The 27819-nt window shown below is 40.9% G+C and overlaps 1 protein-coding gene across 2 annotated transcripts; it reads left to right on the top strand.

The window, feature by feature from the left end:
• HAPSTR1 (HUWE1 associated protein modifying stress responses) lies at window positions 1-27819 on the top strand. Of its 2 annotated transcripts, none has more exons than XM_032798357.2 (4): window positions 1-482; window positions 1446-1526; window positions 7025-7300; window positions 24532-27819. In XM_032798357.2, the coding sequence occupies exons 1-4, from the start codon at window positions 257-259 to the stop codon at window positions 24774-24776; spliced, it is 828 nt and encodes a 275-aa protein (XP_032654248.1). In that variant the 5' UTR covers window positions 1-256; the 3' UTR covers window positions 24777-27819. The 2 variants fall into 2 exon arrangements, with proteins under 2 accessions (XP_032654248.1, XP_032654249.1); XM_032798358.2 differs by lacking the exon at window positions 24532-27819 and adding an exon at window positions 18470-20718 and having other exon boundaries at window positions 6-482.

Genomic DNA, 27819 nt, shown 5'->3' with positions numbered 1-27819 from the left:
TTTTTTGACAGCAGGTTCGGCAGCTGCCTTTCCTGGGGTTTACTGGGATTGGGGCGGCGTCTGCGGCTCAGTGTGGTTGGAGCCGGCGGAGGGGTTGGAGGTAGGGTGAGCGAAGGCCGAGATTATGGGGGTTAGGTAGGAGCGGCCCGGCCCCAGCAGCAGCCCGGCCGGCCGGCCTCCGCCGGCGGGGAGGGCAGGCGAGTGCTGCCGTGTGACGGGGGTCCGGGCGAGGCAGCGGAGCTGAGCCGGCCGGAGGATGGAGGACAAGAAGGAGGAGGGCGAGGCCGAGATCCAGGAGCATGGGCCCGAGCACTGGTTCAGCAAGTGGGAACGGCAATGCCTGGCCGAGGCCGAGCAGGAGGAGGCGCTGGCCCCGGAGCTGCAGGAGGAGGCGGCGGCCGCCGCGCAGCCCGAGCACAAACAGCAGAAGCTGTGGCACCTTTTCCAGAACTCGGCCACCGCCGTGGCGCAGCTCTACAAGGGTGAGCGGGGCAGGCTAGCGGGGCGCCCGGCGTGGGGTAGGCCGGGGCGGAGCAGGGTTACGAGGGGGAGGCTCTGCCGAGAAGCTGGCTGAGAAGGGAGGGAGGAACCCTGCGGGGGTGGGGGGACGGTTGGGGTAGGCCCCGGGGAAGCCGGAGGGGGTGTGGTGGGGACGCGGTTCCACATAGGGGCGGTGGGGGCTCCCCGGGCAGTGTGAGGAGCCGGGCCTCCGCACCAATCCATAGAGGCGGACGGGAAAACAAAATGGCGTGAGGTGGAGCCGCCGCCTCCGCTGCTACCCTGGAAATCACCTTTCCAGCCCCCCTGGGGGAGGGGACGACCCCGAGGAAACCCGCCGCCCTCACCCCGCTCCGTGGCTTCTGCCTCCAGCCGTGTCTGGAGCCCCGGCCCCTCCCCAGAGATCGCCCAAAATGGCGGGGGTGGAGGGGGGGGGGCGGAAGGGATCGGCCCCGGGATGGCGGCAAGGGGGCCCTTTGGCGTGAGGGGAGGAGCAGACTCCCGGCAGCGCTCGGCGACCGCCGGGGGGAGCGAGGGGCTGGGTCCCGCCGCCGAGACTCACCCCGGAGGCGGGGGCTGGGGTGTGAGAGGGAGCCCCTGGTGACCCGCAGAGCAGCCGAGGGGAGGAGAGCCGGAGACCGAGCCCTCCCGAAGGCGGCTCCTGCAGTCTAGCCGAGGGACGAGGCACCGACAAAATGGCGAGCGCGGGGCCGGCCCCATTGTGCACTGGGTTCTATGGGGAGGGGGCAGAGCAGGACAGGACGCTGCGCCGGCGGTGCTGGGTCACCATTGCCTATCCCGGTTCCGGGAAGCAGGCGCGGTCGGCCCAGCCACACCCCGGTCCCGGGCTGCCTCCGGGAGGCTGAACAAAATGGCGAAACCTAACATGGCCGTTTGGAGTTAGTGTCTCCAAAATAAACAGCGTGTGTGTCGTTCTATTCCTGCAGACCGGGTGTGCCAGCAGCCAGGGCTTTCCCTCTGGGTCCCCTTCCAGAATGCCGCCACCGCCGTCACCAACCTCTACAAAGGTAAGGGCCGGCTTGGGCGCTATCCCTCACCTACTCCCAAGTGCCGGCCTTACTCGTAAAATCAAGCTGCTCCCTGAAGCTTGCAACCTTTCCTTAGCCAGAATAGTTTGGCAGCAGCTAACTTTCTTCCGCGTTGGCTCATGTGAGTGACTAACTTAAGTTGTTCCACTCCTAGGCTCTTGCATAATAAAGCTCTCAACGTGTGCACGTCCTTCTGGTAAGCTGGGGAGAGGAGTACAGGCCATAGCATAGAATTTGAGAGAGATACCTTTGTGTCACTTGTAATTTTAAAATAAGTTGTTTGAAAGGTGGACTTCATGTTCCAGATGCAAACTTAAGAGGGTTATTTTTTAGTAAGCATACCTTCTAAGGTTTAACGTGGGCCAGTGTTGAAATTTGGTTGTAGGACAGTGATGCTCATTCTTTATTAGATCTCTTACCTGTATCAGTTAAATTCATGCTGACATCTTTTAGTGACTATTTGAGGTGTCCAAAGGAAATGGGGGGAAAGTTAACTTTCACTAATCTTGTAATATACAAACAGAACCTCCTGGATACTTAGGAGGCACAAAATGCACCTATGCACAAAAATGTAAAGTCATATTTAGCAATTTGATGACACTTAGATTTTTTACAAAGATATGCTGAGTTTAACTCTCTCTCTGTAGCATCTGATTGGAAAAGGTACTTATAGGTCACTGTTGCAGAATGATCCTGATAGGAACAGAAATGTTCATTGACTTTCCCAAATCAGCCCTCTGAACAATGCAAACTGTGGCATTGTGGCTCTCACTACCATTGTCTGTTGGTAATGGTGATGAGTCAAAAGCAGAGCTTTTAAAAAAGGAGAACCCTAAAATAAACTACTCTTTTGCTTGAGTTTATTATTTGTACGATTTTAACTGCATATCTATTTTTCTTCATGTCTAGAATTCTAAATGGAACCACATATATGCATGCTTTATCTTTGATTGTTAGCACTTGGGTGATTTATCAGTCCATGGACTTGTTTCAGATGACTGAATTGAGTTTAGCAGTGTAGTATTTCTGATAACAGATCAGGCTTCTCACCATGCAGTAATAAATGGGGAGGAAACAGTAGGTGTGTAACCATTACATTGGAGACTTTTTTTCTCCTTTGTAAAAATGCATGTCTGTTTGTATTTACAGTAGACCATCCATGAAGAGTTAATGAAATACATTGTAATCTCTCCTTTTATGCAGTTCTCCAAATGGAATGTGGGCTTGAAGGAATAGCCAGAAACACTAGTCCTAGGCTTTGACTTGGCAGCTACTAAGTGTTAGTCAGCCATATTTCCTTGATGACAGTCAAACTGCAACAGAGCTTCCACTTGCTCATCTATCACTGTGGGATAAATAGGAGCTGTTGTGTAAATCAAAGCTGTGATCTGTCTAGAATATCTACTGCCTATATGTAAACTTTGATAAACTGGAATCTTATTGATTTGTGGCTCTTCAGAGCACCTCCCCTTTTTAGGAAGGACTGGATTCAGTTAAAGAATTTGATTTAAGATTTTGCAAGAAAAAATTAAATTCATGGCATTGTTTGGCCATGGTTGTGTAACAGAATAACTTGAAAATACATTATCATGAAATTAAAATGATCTCTCACATGAATAAGATCATTTAAATTGATAGTCATTAAATTACACACCTTTCTGAGAACATTTACCTGTTTTTCTTCCAAGTAGCACTGGAAATTATGAATCTTTTTAGTCTTGTATATTTCACTGACTTTGTCAACAGTCAGTTTTACTGTTTTCTCTATAAAGTCTTATTTGCTGCAGCCATGTTTACACTGTGGGTTCTGTAGTGCCATAGCATAGATGTTTACTTTGATGGAAGGGGTGTTTCCATCAACATTGTTAATCAGCCTCCCTTTCTTCCATCTACTTAGCTGCTCTATGTGGGGAATGAGGTTGGCTTAACTGCTGTGCTCAGGGGTGTGAATTTTTCAGAATTTAGAAAGTGTAGACCATGACTGTCTCTGAGACGGAGGAGGGGGAAATCAAAGTAGGTTTGTAAAATGATACACATGGGCAACATGTTTCAGGTATTTAAAAGTACTGTCTCTTTAATGGACTACATTAAATTACCTACATTTCTAAGGAACAGAATCCCTCTGAATAAAGCTTTGCACAAGGAGAGCTAGGGTAGAATGTTAAACACAGATGTAGAACTAAAAAGTTCTAAACATTGTTGCTCTTTAAAACTTGGTTCATTGTGGTTACTATCAAAGGTGTGGGAGGCAGTGTGCTTCATATGAAGCTGCAGAAAAGTCAAAGGAATATTGTATGATAAATCAAGCATCTCAAACTGCCTACATCAGGAACATCTGTTAAATATACTTAAAAAAAGCCATTTTTTACTTGGTAACAGACTATTGGCTTTTTTTTTAATTTCCTGACAGATCTGGCCCTAATGAGATCTGAATAAACAATAAAACACAATGTTTTTCAAGTATATTCAGTTCTCCATCACACCTCAGTTCATCTGCATATAGTTTTCACTTTTAAACTTGATTCAGCTCTTAGCATTTAATCACTCTTCATACAATATCATCCAATCAGTTGCAGCACTAGGCATGAAGTATATTTTAAGTTTTTTAGATCGACTGACAAAAAGTCCATCTAAACAAAGAAAATGGGCTGTAGCTCACTAACTGTCCTCCAGATCCTACTTGGTTTGTCCTGAAAATGGTTTGGCTGCTTGTTCAGAGGGGATACAACTGTTCGGTACCATTCCAGAAAGTGTGCTAGAGACCTGTTGGAATGTGATGTCTAGAAATCTTGTTGGCCATGGTTTCACTAGGAAAAAGGAATGTGTTCATTGGAATATTAGGTCTTAGGTTAGACAAGTCAGTTTTAGTTTTAACACAAGTTTAGTTATTTGTTGTCTTAGCTGATGGAGCTAAACCTTGAGGGGAGTGTAGGATTAACCTAGATCAGCTGTGTGGTAAAACTACAATTACCTGGTCTGTGCTATATTAATATATTAAAACAGCTTTTTTTCCTAATGAAGGCAAGGCATGTCCCATCTATACTAGCAGCCAAATAAATGTCTTCAGCACCATATGACTGGAGATAGTGGCCAGCCCATTGTTCATGTATCTCAGCAACAGATCACTTTTCATAGAGTAGATGGGACTTAACCTTGATGGCTTTATGTGGACTCTGTTCCGTTGTCTGTTGTCTTACTTTTCTGTGTTGAAGGTGATCCTGGCAAGCAGTTAAAGGAACACTGTCAATTTGAAAACTAGTTTAGAGTTCTTATTAGCTTCATAAGTAGATCTGCATCAGAGTCCTTCCACCAGCTTTTGTAATCTCATATTTTCCTAGTCTCCAAAAATGTTTCTTTAGCTGTGTGATAAAATAAACATAAATATTGTGGTTTTGACCAGGCAGAATATGGTCAAATGCACATGATAAACTGAGAGGAAGTTATTTGTTTCTCTTACTATAATCTTTTTGATGTTCCTTTCAACAGTGTGAATTGAGCATCCTTTTTGAATAGTAGCTATTAGACTTGAACATCAAAATATTAATATGGAGGAGGAATCTTTCATAGGCTTACCACTTCAAATATTTTTATCGTAAAGGATGTGAAATTGTGTATTTGTTTTATATCTTCACTTTATACACTAAACACATCCAAACTCCTCCCAGTTAAAGCTTTGGGGAATGGTATTTGCCAAATATGTTTTGAAGTGCTGCTAATTTTTAAACTCTGGTGGCTGAAGCTTTCCTACTTGTTGTGGTCAGAATAAACACCAGTATTTTTGGGGGGGGTGGGTGTTTTTTTTACTCAAATTGAGTAATAGTGCCTTGTAAACAAATCTTAAATGATTGTTCTGCTGACCTTGATTCTCAAATACGATATGGCAATTTTGCATATTATGTGTAAAAACTAGTTTGGAACCTGATTTGCAGGTAAATCATGTATAATGCTGTTTCAGTGAGAAACCTGTATTATTAGAATAAACAAGTATGAAAGAGCTATTGACATGGTTTAGGCATAGAACTCTTTGTTCATTAGTGTTTCCCCAATCGGGGAAAAACACCAGAGCTTCAGAAACACTCATTTAAGGAGCATTGCCAAGTTCTTAAATGTATTTTCTCTGAAAGATTAAGTAAAGGAAATTGGAGTGGACTTTCCAACATTAAGCTCCATGTCTTCATTATGCAGCAAGAGCAAACATGGTGTCTTGTTCATGTGCTGAAATCGCTGTTGGCAAAGCACTGAGAAGAAACTGTTGTGGCAGAAACAGTAGAATGAACACAATGAGTACAGAACATTGTATATCCTACGTAAAATGTGACTATGATTTCAGTAACATACTAATATAGTTCTTAGACTAGTTAGCCAGAGTTGTTAGAAACGCCTTTAAAGTGGATCAAATGATCTGAAAGGATCTACTAGAAAATAACAAAATGAAATGCACAGGTTGACAACTCATGTCAGTATCCAGAATGAAATTCAGCTTCGTAGGAGATCTAATACCTGAGGGAGATCCAGCCTAAGATTTTGTGCACTAAACTTGTACTGGGCTTTGCAAGTAGAAGGCGTGAAAGGCTTTTACGAAATATACCTTAATGGATTATGAAATACATGAATGTAATAAGTCAGGGAATAATTCAAGATGTCCCACGTGGGACAATTTGCAAAAAATGAAACTTGGAACATTGCTGAAGTTCTAGTACATGGCTGCCTTGAATTCAGGGGATGCTTTCTAAAGAAATCACACCTCTGAAAATTGTTTACCTAGAGCAGAAGGACAAGAGCTTTTGTGTGATAGCACTTGGTGTTTAGCTTGTTCTCTAGTTTGTGTGGATATTCTTGCACACAGTGGAAGAGAATAACTTTAAAAGGGAGCATAAAAAGCCAAAACTCATCAGGGGGACTTGCTCAAGTGTAATATCAGAAATTACTCTTAAATTTGTTTAAGTTGACTTTAGATTTGATAATCTCTTCAAAGGTTCCACTGTTAAGTACTGATTTAACTGAAATACCATAGATAATGCTTTAGTTTTAAACTAGTTCAATTTAAACACAACTCTGACTCTTTACATCAAAACTTGAGTATAGTCAGTCCTCACTTATTTATAGCAAATACTTTTGATGGCACCATAAACACCAACTTGGGATTGAGAACTGCAGTGTTGGGTCCTATGCAAACACAGAAAAGAGACCATCCCTGCTTAGCAGTTTAATATGTATAGGATATAAACTATCTTCTGTGAAGGCAACTTTTTAAGCTTGTGTATACCAATGTTTGTCCTGATTGTATCTCTTGAAGATGTTAAAGAAGTGTTGCTCTGAACCTCAACATGAGGAGGGAACTGGGGTGGGCTGTGGTCTCTTGCAATCTCATTCTTGTCAAATCAGACACATGGTAACCCTTAGGAGTGAACAAGCTACATACTAATTATTCTGTTTCAGATGCAACACTTAAGAACATTCTTTGTCTTTTTTTTCAGAAAGCGTGGATGCCCATCAACGAAGCTTCGATGTAGGAATTCAAATTGGCTATCAGCGTCGCAATAAGGATGTGTTAGCTTGGGTTAAAAAACGCAGAAGAACTATTCGTAGAGAAGATTTGATCAGCTTCCTATGTGGAAAAGTTCCTCCTCCACGAAACTCTAGAGCTCCCCCAAGACTGACTGTAGTATCCCCTAATCGAGCTACTTCAACAGAAACTAGCTCATCTGTAGAGACTGATTTGCAGCCCTTCCGTGAAGCCATAGCTCTGCATGGTAACAGTAATCTTTTTCAATATTCCTTTTTAAAAGATGGGTGGGTATCCTTAATGAGGAGCATACCTTTCTGTTAAGCTGTGGGGTTTATTTTGAGCTCCCTTCACTACAGCATAACCAGAGAGGAAGTGTAGCTAGCATCCTTGAATAAAGGCACTTGCTCTGGAGCAGTTATGTGTTACTAACATCTTAGTTAATTGCTAAGAAGTGGTGCAATTGTTAAATTCTAAGTGCAGGCAAAAAATTTTCTGCATTAAGGAGCAAAGCATTTTCTGAAATTGGTATCTTGTGCAGCAGTAGTCTCCTAAAGTGAGTTTAGGATGCACTTGTAGCCACCCTCTTTCAGCAAAATGATTTCATGCTTAAGAAAAAGGACTTAAAAAACCAAACATACCGTTCATCTACTGATCAGTGCCAGTACTGATGATGAGGTGCTGTCTGTATCTTCAGAACCAGTTTCTGGAACATGCTGTTGAAAAGCCATACTTAGTTCTGGAAAGGACACAGTCTTTTTATAAAAGCATTAATCCTACCCATTGGTGGAAGAGTAGATGGAATCTTTCATGTTTAGTTTTTGATGTCTCTGAAACCTGGATTTCACCAGTCACTGGAAAACAGTTTTGTTTTCTCCTCTCTGTGCTTTATGGGAGCCTGTTGTCTTATCCCTACTGTCCCTTTGCCTTTTTCCTAGGAAGAGAGAGTTCTTGATTGGCCTACGCTCCCTCTTATCTGTTCCTTTTTACTAATGCCTTTCCACTTTGCTTAGTCAGTTTCCCAATTTCACTGGTATGTTTAGTATCCTGACTGGTCAGGAATGGGCCAAGTGATTGCATTTCTTCTTGAGTGGATCAATCAAACTTTGATCAGCTTTTCATTGCTCTGCACTACTAGTGAAGTCATCTTTCAAGCCATGCTCATAGGAGAATATTCCTTATAGGAAAAGCTGTCACGCTTTTAGAGAAGCCATTACTAGTACTGCACAGCTGCCATTTTTATTTCTAGGAGTTCTCATTAAGATAATGTGGTTCGGGGTGTATGTCAGAGGAATGGTTCTGACTGTCTGAAAGCATGATATATTAGCTTTAGAGAAATTGATTCAGGTGCAGAATATAGTGTTTTGAACTTTTTATTTAGCCATAATGTCTTGATGTGGCTCCCAAACCCTAGGAGCTGGTTTCTTTTTTCCCCAGCCCTTACTAGGGATCAGTTTACAACATTTCTCCTAGGTAGCTTTAAGTTAACAAAGATCTATATTCTGATACTTATAAACCTAAATTGATGGTTACTTGCTTTTTATTGCTGACTGTTAAGTGCTTTCATCTTTTACCTTTTTTAAAAAAAAACTTTTTTTTATTCACAATGGATACTTAATAGACTCATCTCTCACTTCTTCATCCTTTCAGAGTAAAACAATCCCAGCGTCTCAAGTGTCATGACTTCTCTACTCAAAATATCCTAAACCTTTTCCATTCTTTGGGTCATCTAAAAATTTTGATGTGAACACAAATGAGCAGACTCCTTAAACTATAAAATGATGGGCCGGCCCAGCCCAGAAGTAAATTACAAAATGAGTTTATTATGGGGAAGAAACCTTAATTCAACTGTCCTATGAGACTGAATAAATTAAAACTTGAGTTAGGGAGATAGAAGCAGGACCAGGTGGAGGAAAGGGGTGTGCATGGAAATAAATAATAGGTTGCTGGCATCTTCAGTTGAGGAAATAATTTGAGTGCAGTACTATCATACTACAGACTTTGTTATAAACTTAAAGAATTTCAATAGCAAAGCCACAACCAAGATAAGAAGATACAGAATGTTTGGTTTGGTCTCTCTGGTTCCGCATAACTCCCCCTCCTTTTGAGAGTCCCTTTTTGATCTGTGTGTGGGCCTCTTGGCATTCTCTCTTAACCTTCAAGTATTTGTGGAGAAGTGGCTTAGCTTGAACCATTCTTTTGGTCCTGTTTTTTTCCCCCTTACAGCTTCAATTAAACAAAACCAACATTCTCATATAGTAAACACCCCAATAATTGAGTCACTATTCATATTCATAAGTTACAGGGCAACTGGAGATGAGGGCGGCAGTCTGATTCTGGTGGTGACTACATCATGTAGGTGCCTGAATTCTTTCGGATGCCTGCTAGGTGCAATTCTTTAGGATTTATGCAGACAGACTTAATAACCACTAGGCAAAAAATAAAGTTACATTGCTTTAGGAGCAAGTAGTAATATCTTTTAATCATTAAAAGGGAATTCTGTGCAAAAAAAAATTAAATTCTGCACACTATTTTTTAAAATTCTGCATATTTTATTTGTCAAAATAACACAATATTATCACACCATTTTCAATTATTTGCTGACTAGTATTTTGAAATAAATTACCAAAGTAGTTGAAAATAGTATGATTTATATTGTTACTGTTTTTTTGCCATATAAAATTATGTAGCATTTTAAATTTTTTTAAATTTTTTTGGTGTAGAAATCCCTAGAATACCAGGGTTCTGTATTGCATAATTTAAGTGCAAGCAGCTTGGTGGGGGGTCCGGGTGCAGGGTGGATCTGGATGCACAGGGGCTTGTTGGGGAGTTCTGGGTGCAGGGGGAATGGGACTCTGCAGGGGAGTCCAGGTGGTATGGGCTTGGGGGGGTGGGGGGGTGTCTAAGGGGGAGAGAATGGGGCTTGGTGGGTGTGGGAGGGGTCAGTGGGCGTGGGATATGGGGAGGTCCCGCATGCAGGGGGAGGCTTCATTTGGGGAGACGGGGGTTCTGGATACGTCAAAAAATGAGGCTTGACGGGGGGTTTTGGTATAGGGGGGTGGGGGGAGGGTCCAGATGCATGGGGGTTGTGTGGACAGGGGGAGCAGCTCCTTGTACAGTGACCCTTCACCCTATGGCTGAGGAGTGATGGGGCCAGGAAGTGGGAGAAGGCAGTCAGTGTATGGGGAGCTGCTTCTGCTGTCCACCCAACCCCCATGTATATGAACCTCCACACACCCCATCAAGCCTCACCACCTGCACCCAAAACCCCTTCCAAGTCATGCCCTCCCCCCCCACGCCACACACACACGCGGGGTTCAGAGCTTCCTGCAGGCCAACTATGGGAAGCTTCTGAGGCTGATCTGACCCAGCTGGGCTGCTCTGTGCAGGGGAGGGGGAATTCCATCTGTTATCTTACTCCCCACCCTCCCTCCCTTCCCCCTCAAAGCTGTGACTAATGTCCCTGGCGGGGCTGGATACCCTTAGTTATCCTCTCCTCCCACCCGACCCGACCCCAGGGTGACTTACCTCTCCCCTGGTTGCCCAAATAGACACTGCCGAGGAGGGGTGAGTGAGCACTGGTGCAACTTCTTTGCTTCCCCACCGAATCAGTTTTTCTGCAGAAAAACAAAGAGAATCTGCAGTGTGACATATTTCTGCCTGCGTACAGCAGTGCAGAATTCCCCCAGGAGTAAACAATTTAGATACCATATGAAAAAGTTCATCAAGTTCCTGTCTAGCTGCCCCTACTCTTCAATTGTACTATGTCTAGAAATGTCCCTCCACTTCTTCACTTGGCATACAACTCTACAAGTCAGTCACCCACCTCCTGATACACATTTTCTCTCTTCCTCAGACAGTCTATCTTACACTAATCATCTGGTGACTAGGTTCATGTTTACCTATTCTTTTTAAAATGACTGCATTCCTCCTGTCTGAATACATTAGACAAAATTCAAGAATCTGTCACTTTCCATATCATTCCCCTTACCAATCTTTAGACCAGGGGACCCCAACCTTTTTGTGACCAGTAGCACATTCATATTTTCAGAAGAGTGGTGGGCACCAACAGTTTTTCAAGGCTTATTTTGTATTTGTATATTAAATAATACAGAACACATCATATTTAATATTACATAATATATGAATCCAGAGAGAGGCCACGAGGACAGAGAACATCAGTGCCCGCAGCCCTGGCATACTCTGTCCCCAGCAGGCGCAGGGCCCCAGCTTCTCTCCCCTGCTGGGCACTAGGCGGGCCCCGTACATGCTGGGGCAGGGCCAGCTCTGGGTTTTTTGCTGCCCCAATTAAAAAAAAATTGGCTGCCCACTACCCCAGCCCTGGGCTCTCCCCAACATGCATCCAAATGCACATGGAAGGCATAGGGACTAACCCTCAAACCTTGTACCCAGAAAGGGATGGGGATCTAGTAAAGAGGGTTCAGGCAGAGGAGCGGGTGTGGGGGTACTTGAGGACTCTACAGTAGCAGAGAAACGGGGTGTGATGTACTTGCAGAGGAGGGTGGAGGAGGAGAAGGGTTATCGGGAAGGTTGTGGGAGAAGAGGTGCAAGGGAAGGAGGAGGGTACATGGGGAGAGGTGCGGGTGAAGGAGTGGGTACAAGGGAAAGGGGTTCGGCAAAGGAGTGATAGGGGGAGGTACAAGTGAAGAGACTGCGAGCAGGATGTGAGGGGAGCAAGAGGTGAGGGGGCAGGCGCTGACAGCTGCTTCCGCAGTTCCATGCAGGCAGAGCCGAGAGGATGGCCACTGACTCCCAGGTGCCAGAGCTGTGAGGGTCCCTCCAGTGGGGCAGTATCCCTCACTGCCCCGCTCAGAACCGGGCTCTGCCTCTTCCCACCCCTGGCGCTGTGGGGGCCTGAGGCAAGCAGTGTGGGGCTGAGGCAGGGGACGTGCATGGCACGCTGGGTCTGGGGGCAGGAGGGAGCCGCTATCCTTGCTATGTGATACATCTATGAAGTTCTCTGTGTTGAGAATCTGTTGAGAGGGAGAAGCTATGTTAACAAAGGAATAGGGAGGTGTTCAAAGTGTCTGAGTAATTGTTATTTGAATCTGTTTAGTGCTTTCTTTTCTCAGCTTCCAAAAAACATACATCCTGTAGCCATGGGTTAGTCTGGGAAAGTGAACAGGTCTACCCAAAATGTGTAGGGAAGAGAGAAGGTTCAGGTACCTGCAGGGAGACTCACTCCAAAATTGCACACTGTTCAACTTCACATGTGTTGTAAAGACCTGATCTCTCTCCTCTCCCCAACTCTGCTAACTTAATATGGGAGATATGACAGGGCTCTTAGATTTCTTAGCTGGCAATCTTGTGGACTTTACCTGGAGGTTAGGCCTTTGAGTAGGAAACAGTACCAGATCTCTGAAAGTGAAGCAGCTCTCACTTAGGGCTTGTCTTCACTACTGGGGTAAGTCAGCCTAAGTTACGCTACTCCAGCTACATGAATTACGTAGCTGGAGTCAGTGTAGCTTAGGTCAACTTACCTCGCTATCTTCACTGCTGCATCGACAGGAGATGCTCTCCAGTTGATTTACTTTACCCTTTGGGAGCTGGAGTATGAGACTTGATTGGAGAGCGCTCTGATGTCGATTTTAGCAGGTTTTCGATAGAACCACTAAATCAACACCTGCTGCATTGATTGCAGCAGTGTCGATCTCCCTGGTACTGAAGACAAACCCCTAATCTTTATATAGTTTCTATGAAACAATTCAGTGTCTTCTTAGAAGTGAAAGGAAATCAAGTTAGGTGGTGTACAATGCTAAAATGAGGTAAAACTACAGGTCATCATCTCTATGAAACCTTGTTTGTGTATTTGAATTGTATTAGTTACTGTAACTTTTCCTTCCAGAAAACTTGTGTTTTGTGTAGGCAAGATTCTCTGATTTAACATAAAAAAAAAAAATAATTCTGGAGTCAGAGAACGTACTATCATGAACCAATTAACTCTGTGATTTGTTCCCAAATCCTTGCCTTGAGCATCAATACACTTCTATTCATACAGGTAGCCTTTTGAAAACTACATTAACCCAAAGATAGTCAAACTCTGCCACAAAAACAAATGTGATGTTGCAGGTTGTTACCTGCTTAAGCTCCCTCTCTATGGAATGGCTTAGCTATTTGAACTGTTGGGAGTATATTTTAACTATTTGATATAAACTGATGTCCAGATCGACTTTTCCTGAAGCATGAGGAGAACTGTAAATTAAGTTTTGGTTTCTGCATTGTGGGGTTTATGGGGATCTGTGCGGTACATATGGATGATAGGTCCATCAATGGCTATTAGCCAGGCTGGGCAGGGATGGTGTCCCTAGCCTCTGTTTGCCAGAAGCTGGGAATCGGCGACAGGGTGGACCACTTGATGATTACCTATTCTGTACATTCCCTCTGAAGCACCTGGAATTAGCCACTATTGGAAGACAGGATTTTGGGCTAGATGGACTTTGGTCTCACCCTGTATGGCTGTTCTTATGAGACACTGCTTTATGCTGAAACTATTTTAAAGTATATTGGATCCTGTTGCAGGACTTCCTTTGCAACAAGTTTAAAGCTTCAGGAAAACTGTAGGGCCAAATTTTCAAAACTTATATGTGTGCTTTCTCTAATTACACATGCATGCTTCCAAAACTTTGCTTTCTGGATTTGTTTTCAGTTTCCATTGAAACTGTCAAACCACTGTTTAGAACACTTGTTCTGTAAAGAAACTTAGTCATGATTTCCAGAAGTAGAAATTCACTTGGTTTTCCCCTTGTTTCCTGAATTACTAATCTCCTATGAAAGACAAGGAACACTCAGATTTCCTCAGAGGATCTCTACAGTAATGTTAGTGGACTGCGTACCTACCATTGTGATCATGCAATCAATGTTCCTGTAATAACTAAGGCTACTGTATATGGTGGAAAGTGTTAGGAAAGTGTATATTGTAACATAGTATAGCATATCATCTTTACACACTTAAGTCTTCCTTTGTTCTACTTTCAGTTCCTTTTGCTCTCCTCCACGTGGCTCCTTGGTCTCCTTGCGTGCTCCGTCATCCCCAGCCACACACTTCCACATTCCTCTCTGTCTAGAATCAATGGTATGGTGGTGGGAACTATACAAAACCCTAAAATAAATAGTGACTGATTCCTCTGGTAGCAGTTCCTAGTAGGCGCAGCTAGACTGGCTTTTTATTTCTGGCTGCTTCTGCAAGCATCTATATGCTCTGTAATGAAGACCCTGAAAAAATAGAAGCAGCTGGAGGAGAGTACTCAGCAGCTAGTGACCTACCAGTGCATGCTCCCTAGACCAGTTTTAGAACCATTTAATTAATCACAACTCCCTCAGCATAAAGTACCCCTCTTAAAGGAGTTTAATGCATGATCACTCTTTTCCCCCCCAAAATGAGTAGGAATGGCATGCTTGCCGTGCTGTCTTACCCTGTGCTATAGGATCTCTGTTGCAGCCCTGCTTTTTTCTGATTTATTAGAATAGTAAAGTAGCACCCTGGGCTATGAGGGATCTGCACGTGACACTGGAGCTTTCTGATGAGTAACACTGTCTGAAATAATTCATTTTCAAGCCACTTCAGTTGTAATGCTGCTCTGATTGGTAAATGCATGGTCAGTGTGTACTGTATTCCAAAGTTTTAGCAGTCTCTGGTACTCCATTCTGAATGTACTTCATCAAAAGGACAGTAACTCTGGGTCTATCAATGATTGGGATTCTTTCACCTCTGTTCTTCTGAAACAAGTGCCGTGACCCTCAGAGTGATGGGAGTGAAGGATGTAGGGAAGCACTGATAAAATGGATTAAATTCATGGATGTCACTCATCCAAGAACTTGCTAACAATGATTTGATTGCTTTAGCCCTAATACTATCATAGCAAAACGAACCTGGTTACTTGATTTAACCTAGTCAGCACGTCATCCCCAACCACATTCTCCATCATTTGAAAAGGTTACTCTGGCTTCATTCTCTAGTATATAAGAAAGATATGTAAGTTTCCCTGCTAGAGATGCCAGCCTTTCATCACCCTTTTACTTTTGTATTTTGAGAGGGAGTAGTTTACTACAAATATCAATAGCAAATAGTGCTTGCTAAAGATATATGCAGGTGTGTGGGTTGAAAGAGAAGAGCAGAGCTTATGTTCTTATGACTACAGCACACATTAAATTGACCATGCTGGATCAGACCAAAGGTATCCTGTCTTCCAACAGTGACCACATGCCAAGTGCCACAGAGGGAATGAACAGAACAGGTAATCATCAAATGGTCCATCCCCTGTCACTCATTCCCAGCTTCTGGCAAACAGAGGCTAAGGACACCATACCTGCCCATCCTGGGTAATAGCCATTGATGGACCTATCCTCCGTGAACTTATGTAGTTCGTTTTTGAACCCTGTTACCGTCTTGGCCTTCACAACATCTTCTGGCAAGTAGTTCCATAGATTGACTGTGTTGTGTGAAGAAATATTTGCTTTTTGTTTGTTTTTAAACCTGGCACCTATTAATTTCATTTGTTGACCCTTAGTTCTTATATAACATAATGTGTTGTTTACTTTCTCCACACCAGTCATAATTTTATAGACTAACGTCAGTACCAGGCAAATTAGTTGAAACAGTAGTTAAGAATAAAATTGTCAGATACTTAGAAAAAACATAAACTGTTGAGCAATAGTCAATGTGGTTTCTGTAAAGGGAAATCACGTTTTACTAATCTATTAGAATTCTTTGAAGGGGTCAACAAACATGGACAAGGGGGATCCAGTGGACATAGTGCACTTAGATTTCCAGAAAGCCTTTGACAAGGTCTCTCACCAAAGGCACTTACATTAATTAAGCTGTTATGGGTTAAAAGGGCAGGTCCTTTCCTGGACTGAGAACCGGTTAAAAGACAGGGAACAAAGGGTAGGAATTAATGGCAGATTCTCAGATTGGAGAGGGGTAACTAGTGGTGTTCCCCAAGGGTCAGTCCTTGGACCAGTCCTATTCAACTTATTCATAAATGATCTGGAGAAAGGGGTAAACACTGAGGTGGCAAAGTTTGCAGATGATACTAAACTGCTTAAATAGTTAAGGCCAAAGCAGATTATTGAAGGAACTTCAAAAGATCTCCCAAAAACTAAGTGCATTGGGCAACAAAATGGCAAATGAAATGCTAATGTGATAAGATGTAAAGTAATGCACATTGGAAAAAATAAACCCCAACTATGACATTTTACAATATGATGGGGTAATTTAAGCTATGAGTCAGGAAAAAGATCTCAGAGCCATCGGTGGATAGTTTCGAAGATGTCCACGCAGTGCGCAGAGGTGGTCAAAAAGCAACAGGATTTAGGATCATTAAAAAGGGAGATTAGAGAATAAGGACTGAGAATATATTATTGGCCCTTATTACAAATCAGTGGTACGCCCACATCTCAAATACTTGTGTACAGATGTGGTCTCCGTCATCTCAAAAAAGATATTACTGGCACTTAGAAAAAGGTCAGAAAAGGGCAAACTAAAATGATTGGGTTTTGGGGAGGTCCCCATATGAGGAAAGATTAAAGAGTCTAGGACTCTTCAGCTTGGAAAAAGGAGGGAATAAGGGGAATATATGATAGAGGTATATAAAATCACAAGTGATATGAGGAAAGGATTAAGGAAAAGTTATAACTTATTCCCCATAATACAAGAACTAGGATCACCAAGAAGAAAATTTTAATAGGCAGAAGGTTTAAACAAATAAAAGAAGTTCTTCGTTCACACCAGCGCACAGTCAACTTGTGGAACTCCTTCCTGAGGAGGTTGGTGAAGGCTAGGACTATAACAGTTTAAAAAGAGAACATGGATAAAATCATAGCCATAATGGGAGTTAACCTCTATTAGCCAGGAAGGGTAAGGATGGGTTTGTCTCTTAGCCTCTGTCAGGGATGGAGATGGATGCGTAGGGAGAGAGATCACTTTAATTTCATTGCCTGTTAAGTTCACTCCCTCTGGGGCACCTGGCATTGGCCACTGTTGGTAGACGGGATACTGGGCTAGATGGACCTTTGGTCTGACCTGGTAAGGCCGTTCTTGTGTCATATCCCCCCTTCAATCTCTTTTCCAAGCTGAAAAGTCGCAGTCTGATTCATCTCTTCTCATATGGCAGCCATTCCATAATCCTAATAACTTTTGTTTCCCTTTTCTGAACCTTTTCCAATTTCAGTATATCTTTTTTGACATGGGCTGACCATATTGGCATGCAATATTCAAGATGTGGGTGTAGCTTGGATTTATAGAAAGGCAATATGATATTGATTGTTGTCTTATCTATCCCTTTCTTAGTGATTCCCAATATTTTGTTTGCTTTTTTGACTGCCGCTGCACATGAGTGGATGTTTTCAGAGAAGTATCCACGATAATACCTCTCAAGAAAGATCTTGGCAACAGCTAATTTAGACCCCATCATTTTATATGTATGGTTGGGATTATGTTTTCCAATGTGCCTTACTTTGCATTTATCAACATTGAATTTCATCTGCCATTTTGTTGCCCAGTCACCCTGTTTTGTAGCTCTTTCCAGATTCTTTGTAGCTCTTCGCAGTCTGCTTGGGACTTTAACAGTCTTGACTAGTTTTGCCACCTTAATGTTTATCCCTTTTCCCAGATCACTTATGAATATGTTGAACAGGATTGGTCTCAGTACAGACCCCTGAGGAACACCACCATTTACCTCTCTCCATTCTAAAAACTGACCATTTATTCCTACCTTTTGTTTCCTACCGTTCTAACCAGTTACCAGCCCATGAGAGCACCTTCCTCTTGTCCCATGACAGATTACTTTTCTAAAGAGCCTTTGGTGAGGAGCCTCGTCGAAGGCTTTTGGAAAATCTAAGTACGCTATATCCACTGGATCCGCCTTGTCTATGTGCTTGTTGACACCTTCAAAGAATTCTAGTAGATTGGTGAGGCATGGTTTCCCTTTACAAAAAAATGTTGACTCTTCCCCAACAAATTATGATCATGTATGTGTCTTTACTGTTTTGTTCTTTACTGTAGTTTCAATCAGTTTGCCTGGTACTGAATAAGATGTGTGGAGTAGAGAGTATTTACTATTGGTATGTCACTTCTGTATTAACATAGGTTGCTATAACTTTATAGAGAATGAAACTTTATTTTTGTAGTTGGTGTCATGGAGTGCATTGTGGAGAGTGGCAATAAATAGGTGACTATATGTAGCAATAGACATTTAGTGAATCCTGTTTTTCCACAGTACACTTCAGATAATGATTCCTTGTGTCTCCACTTAATTTTTTTTTAAAATGGACATTTAATTTCAATAAACCAAAATTTCTCTGGAACTTGGATAAATTATCCAGAAGATTTCAGTAGTTGCTACTTAAACTAAATCCTCTTCCTATTTTCCTGATTATTATTTCCCTTCAACTACAGTGGTTCTCACACTGGTCCAGAGGCTTTATTGGTTGTCATCTGCATTTGAGATACAAGTTAATATTTCCCAGTGGACCACTTCTACTTCCAAAATGAATTTTTTTGGGGAACTTCATGAAAGATGAGGAACCACTATTCTACTGCATAGCACAGAGTTCCTTCATGAAACATGTCCTCTCTAGTTAACCATTCCAGGCTCTTGTTTAGTTTGCTAATGTGTACGGTTTTAATGTTTGTACCTGAAATTATTTTTAACAGCCATCAAATTTTAATGTACTGCAGCTTCCACTTATATTTTTAGATGGTTTTTCATGCTTAATATATGCATCTTTAATGTTAGACTCTAAAAAAGCTCTTGACTGTACTTGCACTTGAAATACTATTGTTGCTTTCTTGTCTTCACTGGAAGACTTTGGCAACAGTTGGAGAATCTGAATAGTGATGTCATGCGTTATAACTTAACCCTAGAACTCTTCCTCTTCTTTCACCCCTAAATTGAGGGGAAGGGTATGCTGAATTTCAGTCTAAAGTGATACAGCTGCTGCTACTCAATCTCAAGCCTTTCAGTAAAGAGAAGGAAGTCGCAGCTTAATATTTCAAATGCAAAAGCAAGCAGAAATTTTAAAAAATGCAGTCTTGATGCAGCATAAAGAAGCAATGAAGATGAACACATTTTCTTGCTTTACACTTTTCTTAGTTTCTCTATTGTGTGCGCTACAATTGTTTATATAATCATGCTGCATATGCACCAATACTTAAAATGCAATTCTTGTGCTGAACAGTGATTGGCCAGCACTGATCATGTAATGAAAGGTCCTCTCCAATGTAACACACCGCTTGTATGAAGGTTGTGTGAATGTCCTACCTTGTGTGGCTGAAATATCATAGTTACCTGCACAGACATTACAAAAGTTGTTAGCTTATTCCTTACTCTAGAACTTGAAATAGTGAAATGTCTTATACTCCTTACTAATAATGTTCTCTCCTTCTCACTACTGCTATCTAGTATCTTTTTCTGTTAATTTAATCACTTAAGCTATTTAGTTGCTTGGGTAGTGTTCTAGTAGGAGCACACTGAAAACTAGCCTGATACAATGCACAGTAAGGAAGATATAACTTAAGTTTATCGGAATGATTTCTTCACACAAGGATTGTCTTATCTGAACTGTGGGTCATTGCCCTACAACAGTTTTTTAATTTGTGGACCCATAAAAATATTTTGAATAGAGGTGCAGATCCTTTTGGAAATCTTGGATATAGTCTGCGGACCCCAGGTTGAAAACTACTGTTCTGTGGTAAGCTTTCGCAGACCCCTTAGACATAGTCTGCGGACCCACGTTTGAAAACCACTGCTCTACAATGTCTTGTTTCTTGTTGAGTTTAAAGTATTGTTCTGTTAATAAAACTGACATCCTCCTTCAAACATTCAGCTGCTATGTAACTTACCCTACAATGCATCTGTTTAAACCTTCTATATTTGAAGTTGGTAACATGGCTTAAAATTGTGATAAACAGTCACTAGAACAGTAGTTTATAAGAGAACAATGAGCTGTGTTTACCTTGAGTAAAAGGATTAAATTGTGTATAATGCTAGTCTCTGTTAACTGAGAAAATTAGTAATGAGTGCTCTATTAAAGCTTTCTTAAAATCTCATTATTACAAAATACACTACAGTTTGCATATTTGATATGAAGTAGTGCAAGTTCAAGTACAGTTAATAAAGTACATGTTGTGATACGTTATCATTGCTCTCCAGTGTTCTCTTTCTATTTGTAGAAGTTAATAATTCAGAATGGGTTCCTTGGTCCTTGTGAATTAGCAGGCCTGTTTATAATCTCATTTTAATACCTTTCTGTATGTGTCCTGGTTATTGCACGGGCATTTAAATGTACCATGATGCAAATTTATCTAAATCTCTTGAAAGTAATGTGGATGTTCAATATCACTTCAGGCACTACTGTAACCCTTCACAACCTTTATTTTTCTTCAAGTATAACAAGTGCACATTTTAATTCTGGGCTAGGTATCTGTCTTCAGAAATCAAAACACTTTTATCCCAGTGTTAATTGTCACTTGGACAGACCTCTTTCAAAAAGGTAGCACTTGACAATGATGTCTGAAATTAAACCTCAATCTCGTCCTTACAGAAATACCAAGTTAAAAGAAGCTTCAGTTCTGGACCTTGAGCTCACAAACCTAGATCTGTATGGTCAACTTACAGTCTATTTGAGGTATTATATCTGCCTGGGTTCTTTGAGAATTTGACTTTAAAAAAAAAAAAAAGTCTCCCTAGTGTTGCTGCAAGCAGCCCATATAAACTACCTGGAAATATGACAAATACATTTAAAATAAACTTAAATTTAGTTGAATTTGAAACATTTAATCTTTTTCAGGAACTTTCGGGTACTCTATACCAGAGACAACACTACTAAAAAAATTTTCCATTCATCATTTTGTATTTTACCTTGTAAATCTTAAAATTCTTAACCAACATGGTGCAAATTAAGAACTTCACAAGAAACTTGCTCTGATACTTATCAGTCATACAATCAGTATTGTGACTATTTAACCAACATAACTAATAGTGCAGGCTCTATATATTCCTGGGGCAATTCTGCGCAATGCAGAATTTTGCAGAAATTAACATGCGTGAAGAATTTCCTTTCTCCTGCAGAAATGGGCAGCAGTGCTGGCCGCCACTAGGGGCCGCTCGACCCAGCAGATCCCAGCTCTAACATAGAGGATGCTGCTGAGGGGAGTGAAGGGAGCTAGAGGGTTCTTGGCAGCTGCAGTTCCCAGCATGGCCTGAGGGAAAGAGAGTGGGTGCAGGAAATTCCACACAAGCATGAGAAAAAGCATTAGGTTGTTTCTCCCTCTGGATCCCTGGGCTTGGGGAGGGTAAAGGAGGCAGGTGTCTGGATTGGGAGGGGGCACAGCTGGGCTCTGGGAGGAAGTGCAGGTATCTGGGCAAGGGGGTGGCCCACAGCTGATCTCTGGGATGGGAGGGGCCAGGTCTCTGGGTTTCGGGGGGGAGGAAGTGCAGGCCCTGTGGCTGGTCTCTAGGAGGGGGTGGGCATGGGTATCTGGGCAAGGGGGGCTTCCCCCATGGCTGAGCTCTATGGTATCTGGGTCCTGGAGAGGAGTGGGGGAGGCTATCTGGGCCAGGGCTCTGCGGGGGAGAGGACGTTCGGTCGTATTGGCCAAGGGATGTGGGGGCATGGCTAGGCTCTGGGAGGGAGGGGTTGTGGGTTTGTGGCCCCCCAGCTGGGCTCTGGTAGGGGGAAGGTGGCAGAGAAACAGGAACTGGGTTGTCATAGGAGTTTCTTGAATGCTCTACTCCTGGGGAATTTTTGTGTCTGTATTGTTACAGACATACTTGCTGACATATTTTGAAATAAATTACCAAAATAATTGAAACTAGTATGATTATCTTGTGTTATTTTGAGAAATGTGCAGAATTTTAAAACATTGTGTGCAGAATTCTTAATTTTTTTGGTGTGGAATGACCTCATGAGTCGCTCTCTAGTAATCTGCAAAAATTGCAAATTTATGGCAGCATGCAAGTTGTAAATTCATAAGTAGGAAAAGCATCACTATCACACTTGTTGCCCTGTACTCCTTGTTAGTAATACTATGTGATTCTCAAAGATTTGTTGTGTAACTTTGACTGTAGTCATAGGAATATTAAAACAAATTTTATTTTTGTGTTTAAATATATCTTCAAAATCTAAAGACATCTCTTTTGCAAAATAGCTGTTCCAGTGATTTTGTGAATTGAAGCATCATTTAATAGTTATATTTTGGTAGTGCCCAGAGGACCGCTATTGGAATGTCTTGGATTTTTATCTTGCATTAGAAATGTGTTTGGGAAAAGCACTTACTAGTGCTCTTAAACAAACACAAGCTTCCACTAAGAATGTCAGAATAGTTAACCTGTTCTTACAACCTGCTCTGTGAGGAGCCCATTGACTTCATTGCTGGTTTGTGGTCATAGGGCTCAGTTGCTGTATTTAAGCCCTTGTTCAGCATTAAGGTACAAGAGGTCAGTTATGCTGTTACTATTGTTCCTCCTCTCACCACCAGACTCCACCTTTTATATGCAGTCTCCCTGTCTCTATCCTTTCAAAAGGGGTTTCTGGCAACTAGAAATGGACTCCAAAGTGCTGACTTGTTCTTTTCCTTTCTGATGTATCACCTTATTTTAATGTTGGTTTTACTGATTGTTCACTCTTTTTTGTTATGGGGAAAAGCAGGAACAGTGATGCTGGCACATAATCTAGCAATTTAGTTTTTAACTCTAAATGCACTTCACTCTAGCTTTCAACAGCATGAATATCCATGGAGTCTTTGTCCATGAGTCTCTCTGCACTTAGAGTACTTCATTTGCTGTTTGTCCTATATTTTCCTTTTTAATGAGAACTTTTGTTAAGCTGGTGGTCTTGCAATATAGGCCTGTGAAAACAACCCCTGTAGGAAGCTTAAATAAGAATGAACTTTTAAAGCTTTTCTAAAGTTCATTAAAAAAAAAAAAATTAATGAACCTTACACACTTGAATCTTAATGTAGTCAACAAAATTTAAGTTTATTTTAAATGTATTTGTCAGATTTCCAGGTAGTTTGTGTGGGCTGCTTGCAGCAACACTAGGCAGACTTTTTTTTTTTAAAGTCAAATTCCCAAAGAACCTAGGGAGATATAATACCTCAAATAGATGTAAGTTGACATGACAATACAGATCTAGGTTATATATTCAAGATCCTATACTGAACTCTTTGTAATGAGTGGATGTGACTTTCAGTAGTTGCTTCTTTACTTTTCCTCTTGCTAGAAGTGATGTGTGTTGACAATCTGGTTCCGCTTTCCTTTCTGGTTGCATTTTTTTATGCTCTTCCAGTATACCTGAGTAAGCTCTTCTATGTGATATTGATTGATTGTATTTTGTTCTCTAGTTCACAGCTTCCATTTGATTACAATCAGTATAGTGAATATACTCCTCTCCAGGTGCTCTTGAAATAAGGTGTCATGAATCTGAGCACTTGCTTATCTTATCTTGAAATTATCAGGACAGTGAGTTTGTATGGAAAGAATTCGTAGATTCATATGTTCTGTGGAAACACAAGTGTATAAGAGCTGATCATGCATTAGAACACTCTGCTTTTGCCGAATTCTTACACTGCAGTAATATGTCCTAGTGTGCTTATGTAACAGAGAACATTGTTGAATATTGCTGTAATTATCAGGAACAGTCACAAATATTTCAATGGTAAAATAGTGTTAATTCAGATATTGAAAATGGAAAAGTTCTAGTGATCACAATCTAGAAATGGTTCACAAATCTCATATCCAAAATGCTGTCACAAGTACCTTGCCCATCTATAAAATGTTTGTATAACTTTACTGAGACATCTCAACCAAGTTAAACAACTTTAGTGGTATCTTCTGGCACTTCTGAGAATAAGCAACTTTAAAGTAAAAACTTTTTACTATTTTTGAAACCTTGTTCAGTTTAGTTGCTGTATAAATGCTGTCTTTTTGTCATATCAACTCAATTCCTAACAAATGAAAATGTAGCTTTGTTTCGGACTCGATCTAATAATTCTGGGAGTTAGAGGAAGTCAGATCAAAATCGGATGCCCTAGAAACTCACTACTAGGGCAGTTAAAGTACTTACACAGTAAGAAGAGTTCATCTTTAAATTGATTACTGCTTAAATTGAAAGCACACATTTCGGGATAGGTTGTCTATACACTCAGAAATCTGGATTTGGGTGAAGCAAGTTTTTTTTCTCACTAGTAATTGATGCATGTCACGAGATTGTAAACAACTAATTTCATATGCATTGTATAGGAAGCAACTTTAGTAACTCTACATGCTGAGAAGGGGCTGACTTTCAGTGCCTACACAGGCATATATACATGCAAGTGGTAATGGAATGTTATCTGACCTATGACTTTTCTAGCATATTACAGAAACTTCAGTGTAGTTCCTTATAATGCGCAGGAAACTAGCTCATCTTCTGTCTTGCTTTATTGCCTTTTTAAAATATTTTTCTTTTTTTTCCTAGGTCTTAGTGGTGCAATGGCTAGTATAAGCGTTCGTTCAAGTACCCCAGGCTCTCCCACTCACGTAAGCAGTGGTTCCAATGCTAGTCGTAGGAGAAATGGACTCCATGATGTTGATTTGAACACTTTCATATCAGAAGAAATGGCACTCCACTTGGACAATGGTGGAACTAGAAAGCGTACCTCAGCCCAGTGTGGCGATGTCATTACAGACTCACCAACTCATAAACGCAACCGAATGATCTAAACTGCAAAAATTTCAAACCCACCATGCTGCTTGAAAGCCACTTGATCCTCAGAGTACTATTGAAAAGGAAACATGAGGCCATCTTCCCATATTCACTGTTTTAAAATAAGTGAATTCAATAATTGCCATAAGGAAGTTTTAGGTATTACAGTAGATGCCTCTTGTAACTACGGCTTTCTTAAACTATATTCTTAGCAGAGGACATCAGATATTGTGTAGTAGCTAGCAAGATCATCATAGGCGAACATGTATCCGTTCCAAGGCTAAAAGTGACCTTACTTGTATCCTTAAAGGGAAAGGAAATATCAGATGTTTTATTTGGTTATAGAATGCTTTTGTCCTTATTTCCTGCTGTGTTGAGTATTTGCTTCAACAGTATTGCCAGTTTGACTGAAATCATCTAAAATATGACTTGGCATCTTTGTCAAATCTGCAGGCTTCCATTTTCGCAGCACTGTATAAGGCACCTAGTTTCTATATAGTAACAGTGTGCAAGTTATAAATATTGGACTGTGCCCTTTTTAGTTTTAAAAGCAGTTGATAATTCTGGTGATTGTGTGATAATGTAAAGAGGTGCTATGATGGTCATGCAATTAATACTTAATATTGAATCAATACAAGGATCTTTATTGGATTCACTTTGTGTGTTTTAGTGCTCTGAAGTAGCAGTATTAAAACTTTTTCCCCAATTAACGTCATAGGGTTTTACATTTTCAGTTTAAGAACATATATGTACTTACTGGTATTATCCTTGTAAACATAAACAGTGCAAACTGCACCAGTGCTGATCTAAATTTAGAAAAAAATGTCCTGTAATTGGAGAATAGGCTTTTTTGTTCAATATTAGTGAAGGGTAGGTATTGTGTACAACCGTATCCCATTTTACATTTTGTGTGAAGTAATTGCCCATGTTGGGGAGGGGTGGGAGGTGAGGGAATGGGGAACAGTTGGAAAAGGGTTGTGTTCTTCCGTCTGCTGACGAGCAAGATTTCTGGTCACATATATGGAAACTGCTTGGAGTGACTAGCTTGTGTGTGACGACATCATCATCTTCAGGGTGAAGTGACGTGCAGGTTTTGCCAAGTGCTAAGAGAATAACTTAACTTCTAGTTTTAATTCTGAAGAAAAGATTTTTCTTTTCAGTAAATGTAAAATAACATTGGATGACTTTCAAAGATAAAACCTGCTTTCTTACAATGTCTTTAACGGAATGTCCTGATGAATATGTAAAGTTGAAAACAGGCTACACAGTTTAAATTTGATCCACACCTGACTTTTTGGATTTAAAGATGCTCACTCTGCAAATCAGTACTGTTAAGTGCAGACACTTCAAAAACTCTCTACTTAAAGGAGAACAATTTCTAAGTTTAAAACAGTTTTTTTTTTTTTACATTTAGAAGTATCTGATCTTGATTTCCTCTTTTTGCAAAGAACTTTTGTTCAAAAGCTTCTGCTTATGGGGAGGGCTAAAATAGGGAGGGGTAAAGAGGTGAAGAGCTGCTAACTTGAGGGGGAGGAGGGATTGTTTGAACTGGAGGCCCCATCCACACTGTAATAGAAAACAGGCATGCTTTAAGCTTGCCTTACATTCACTTGCAGCTAAACAGAGGTCTAACACATGGATGGGGCCAAGCTATGCTAGAACCACCATACTGAAAATTCTACTCTAGTTTTCTGCCTAAGTTTAGATCATAATTTTGAACTCTGTTCTAATATATCTTGGCCACAAGTGAGTGTATGCTTAAGCAGTTTAAGGTAAGTTTACATTCTGCTAGCCAGCCTCTGATTCAACATTCTCCTGCCTGATCAGCTGGGGCAAGGTTACAGCTGTTTTTATTTCTTATAATAAAAAATCCTCTAGCACAGAAGTTCTCCATCAAAGGCAGGGCAAAGTCCGTGATGCATCATGTTGTATTTTTCAAAAATTTTGGAGGCCATCTTTATATGTTCTAAGGGGAATGATTTTGTTTTTAATTTGTATATAAATCAACAGGTTCAGGAGTTTTTCAACAGTTCCATTGTACTGTGCTGAAAGTTTGCAGTTCATGGAACCATTTAAGAATCTTAAAAAAATAAAAAAAAAATAATAAAAAAATCTGTTTGCAGTCTAATGGCAAACTATGTAAAAAAGCTGCCAGTGTACGTACAATTAAGTTACTACTGTTGACCTAAAGCCATAGGGCTTTGTGTGATATTTATAATTTTTATAAAGTATAGAACTAATTTCAATTCTATGAGACTTTGCATTTTAAACCAAGATTGACTTGTAAAATGGGATTGTAAGACAGTAGAAAAGGTGTTAAAGCAACTTTAATTCTGCAAAATGGCCTACTTATAGGATATAAGCAGAGGTATTTCTTACCCATGAAATAGAAACAGCAGGTGGGTGTCATGATCAGCCTTGAATAGACAAATGTGCCACTCAGTGATGAAAACATTCTGAAGCCCCCTTCCACTTATTAGTTGAACTAATTCGTAATTGTGCAATTAAACCAATATAGGATATCTTTGTTTCCTTAGATCTTTGATGCTGAACATTGGGATTTCTTGATGTGAGACAGTTACTTCATGTAGTAGTGCTAATGTTGAAGCTCCACACATACTCTGGAAAGTACTGGGTTAAATGTGACTTACGCTTAAATCTATCCAAATATGACTACACATGGAGCCTGATCTGTTTTAATTTTTTTTTCCAAGTGGAATAATAAATGCCTCTGTTTAAGTTAATGCTTTGAAGCTTTGCATTCAATTTAGTACCATTTAAACTAAATTTGTCAAGCTTTTTTCATTTGTGCCATTTTTTTGGTAAGAGAAAGCAGGCTTTAATATCTAACTGGTTGCATTAATATTTTTTTGCTTGTAACTTAAATATTTGACTTATTTTTACCATCTTCCATTGGTATTTCATTTAGCCCCAAATGTTACTTGTTCTTTAAGTGTTAACCCCACCCAAAAATGACCTAAAATGCATGTATTCACCTGATAAACAGAAGGAGCGCAGATTGTTTCTTAAAAAAAAATAAATAAACATTCAATTCCAGTA

The sequence above is a fragment of the Chelonoidis abingdonii genome, chromosome 9, assembly GCF_003597395.2.
Source record: "Chelonoidis abingdonii isolate Lonesome George chromosome 9, CheloAbing_2.0, whole genome shotgun sequence".
NCBI classification, from domain to species: domain Eukaryota; kingdom Metazoa; phylum Chordata; order Testudines; family Testudinidae; genus Chelonoidis; species Chelonoidis abingdonii.
The sequence above is the reverse complement of the archived record's forward strand: the minus strand, read 5'-3'. Positions and strand labels throughout refer to the sequence as shown.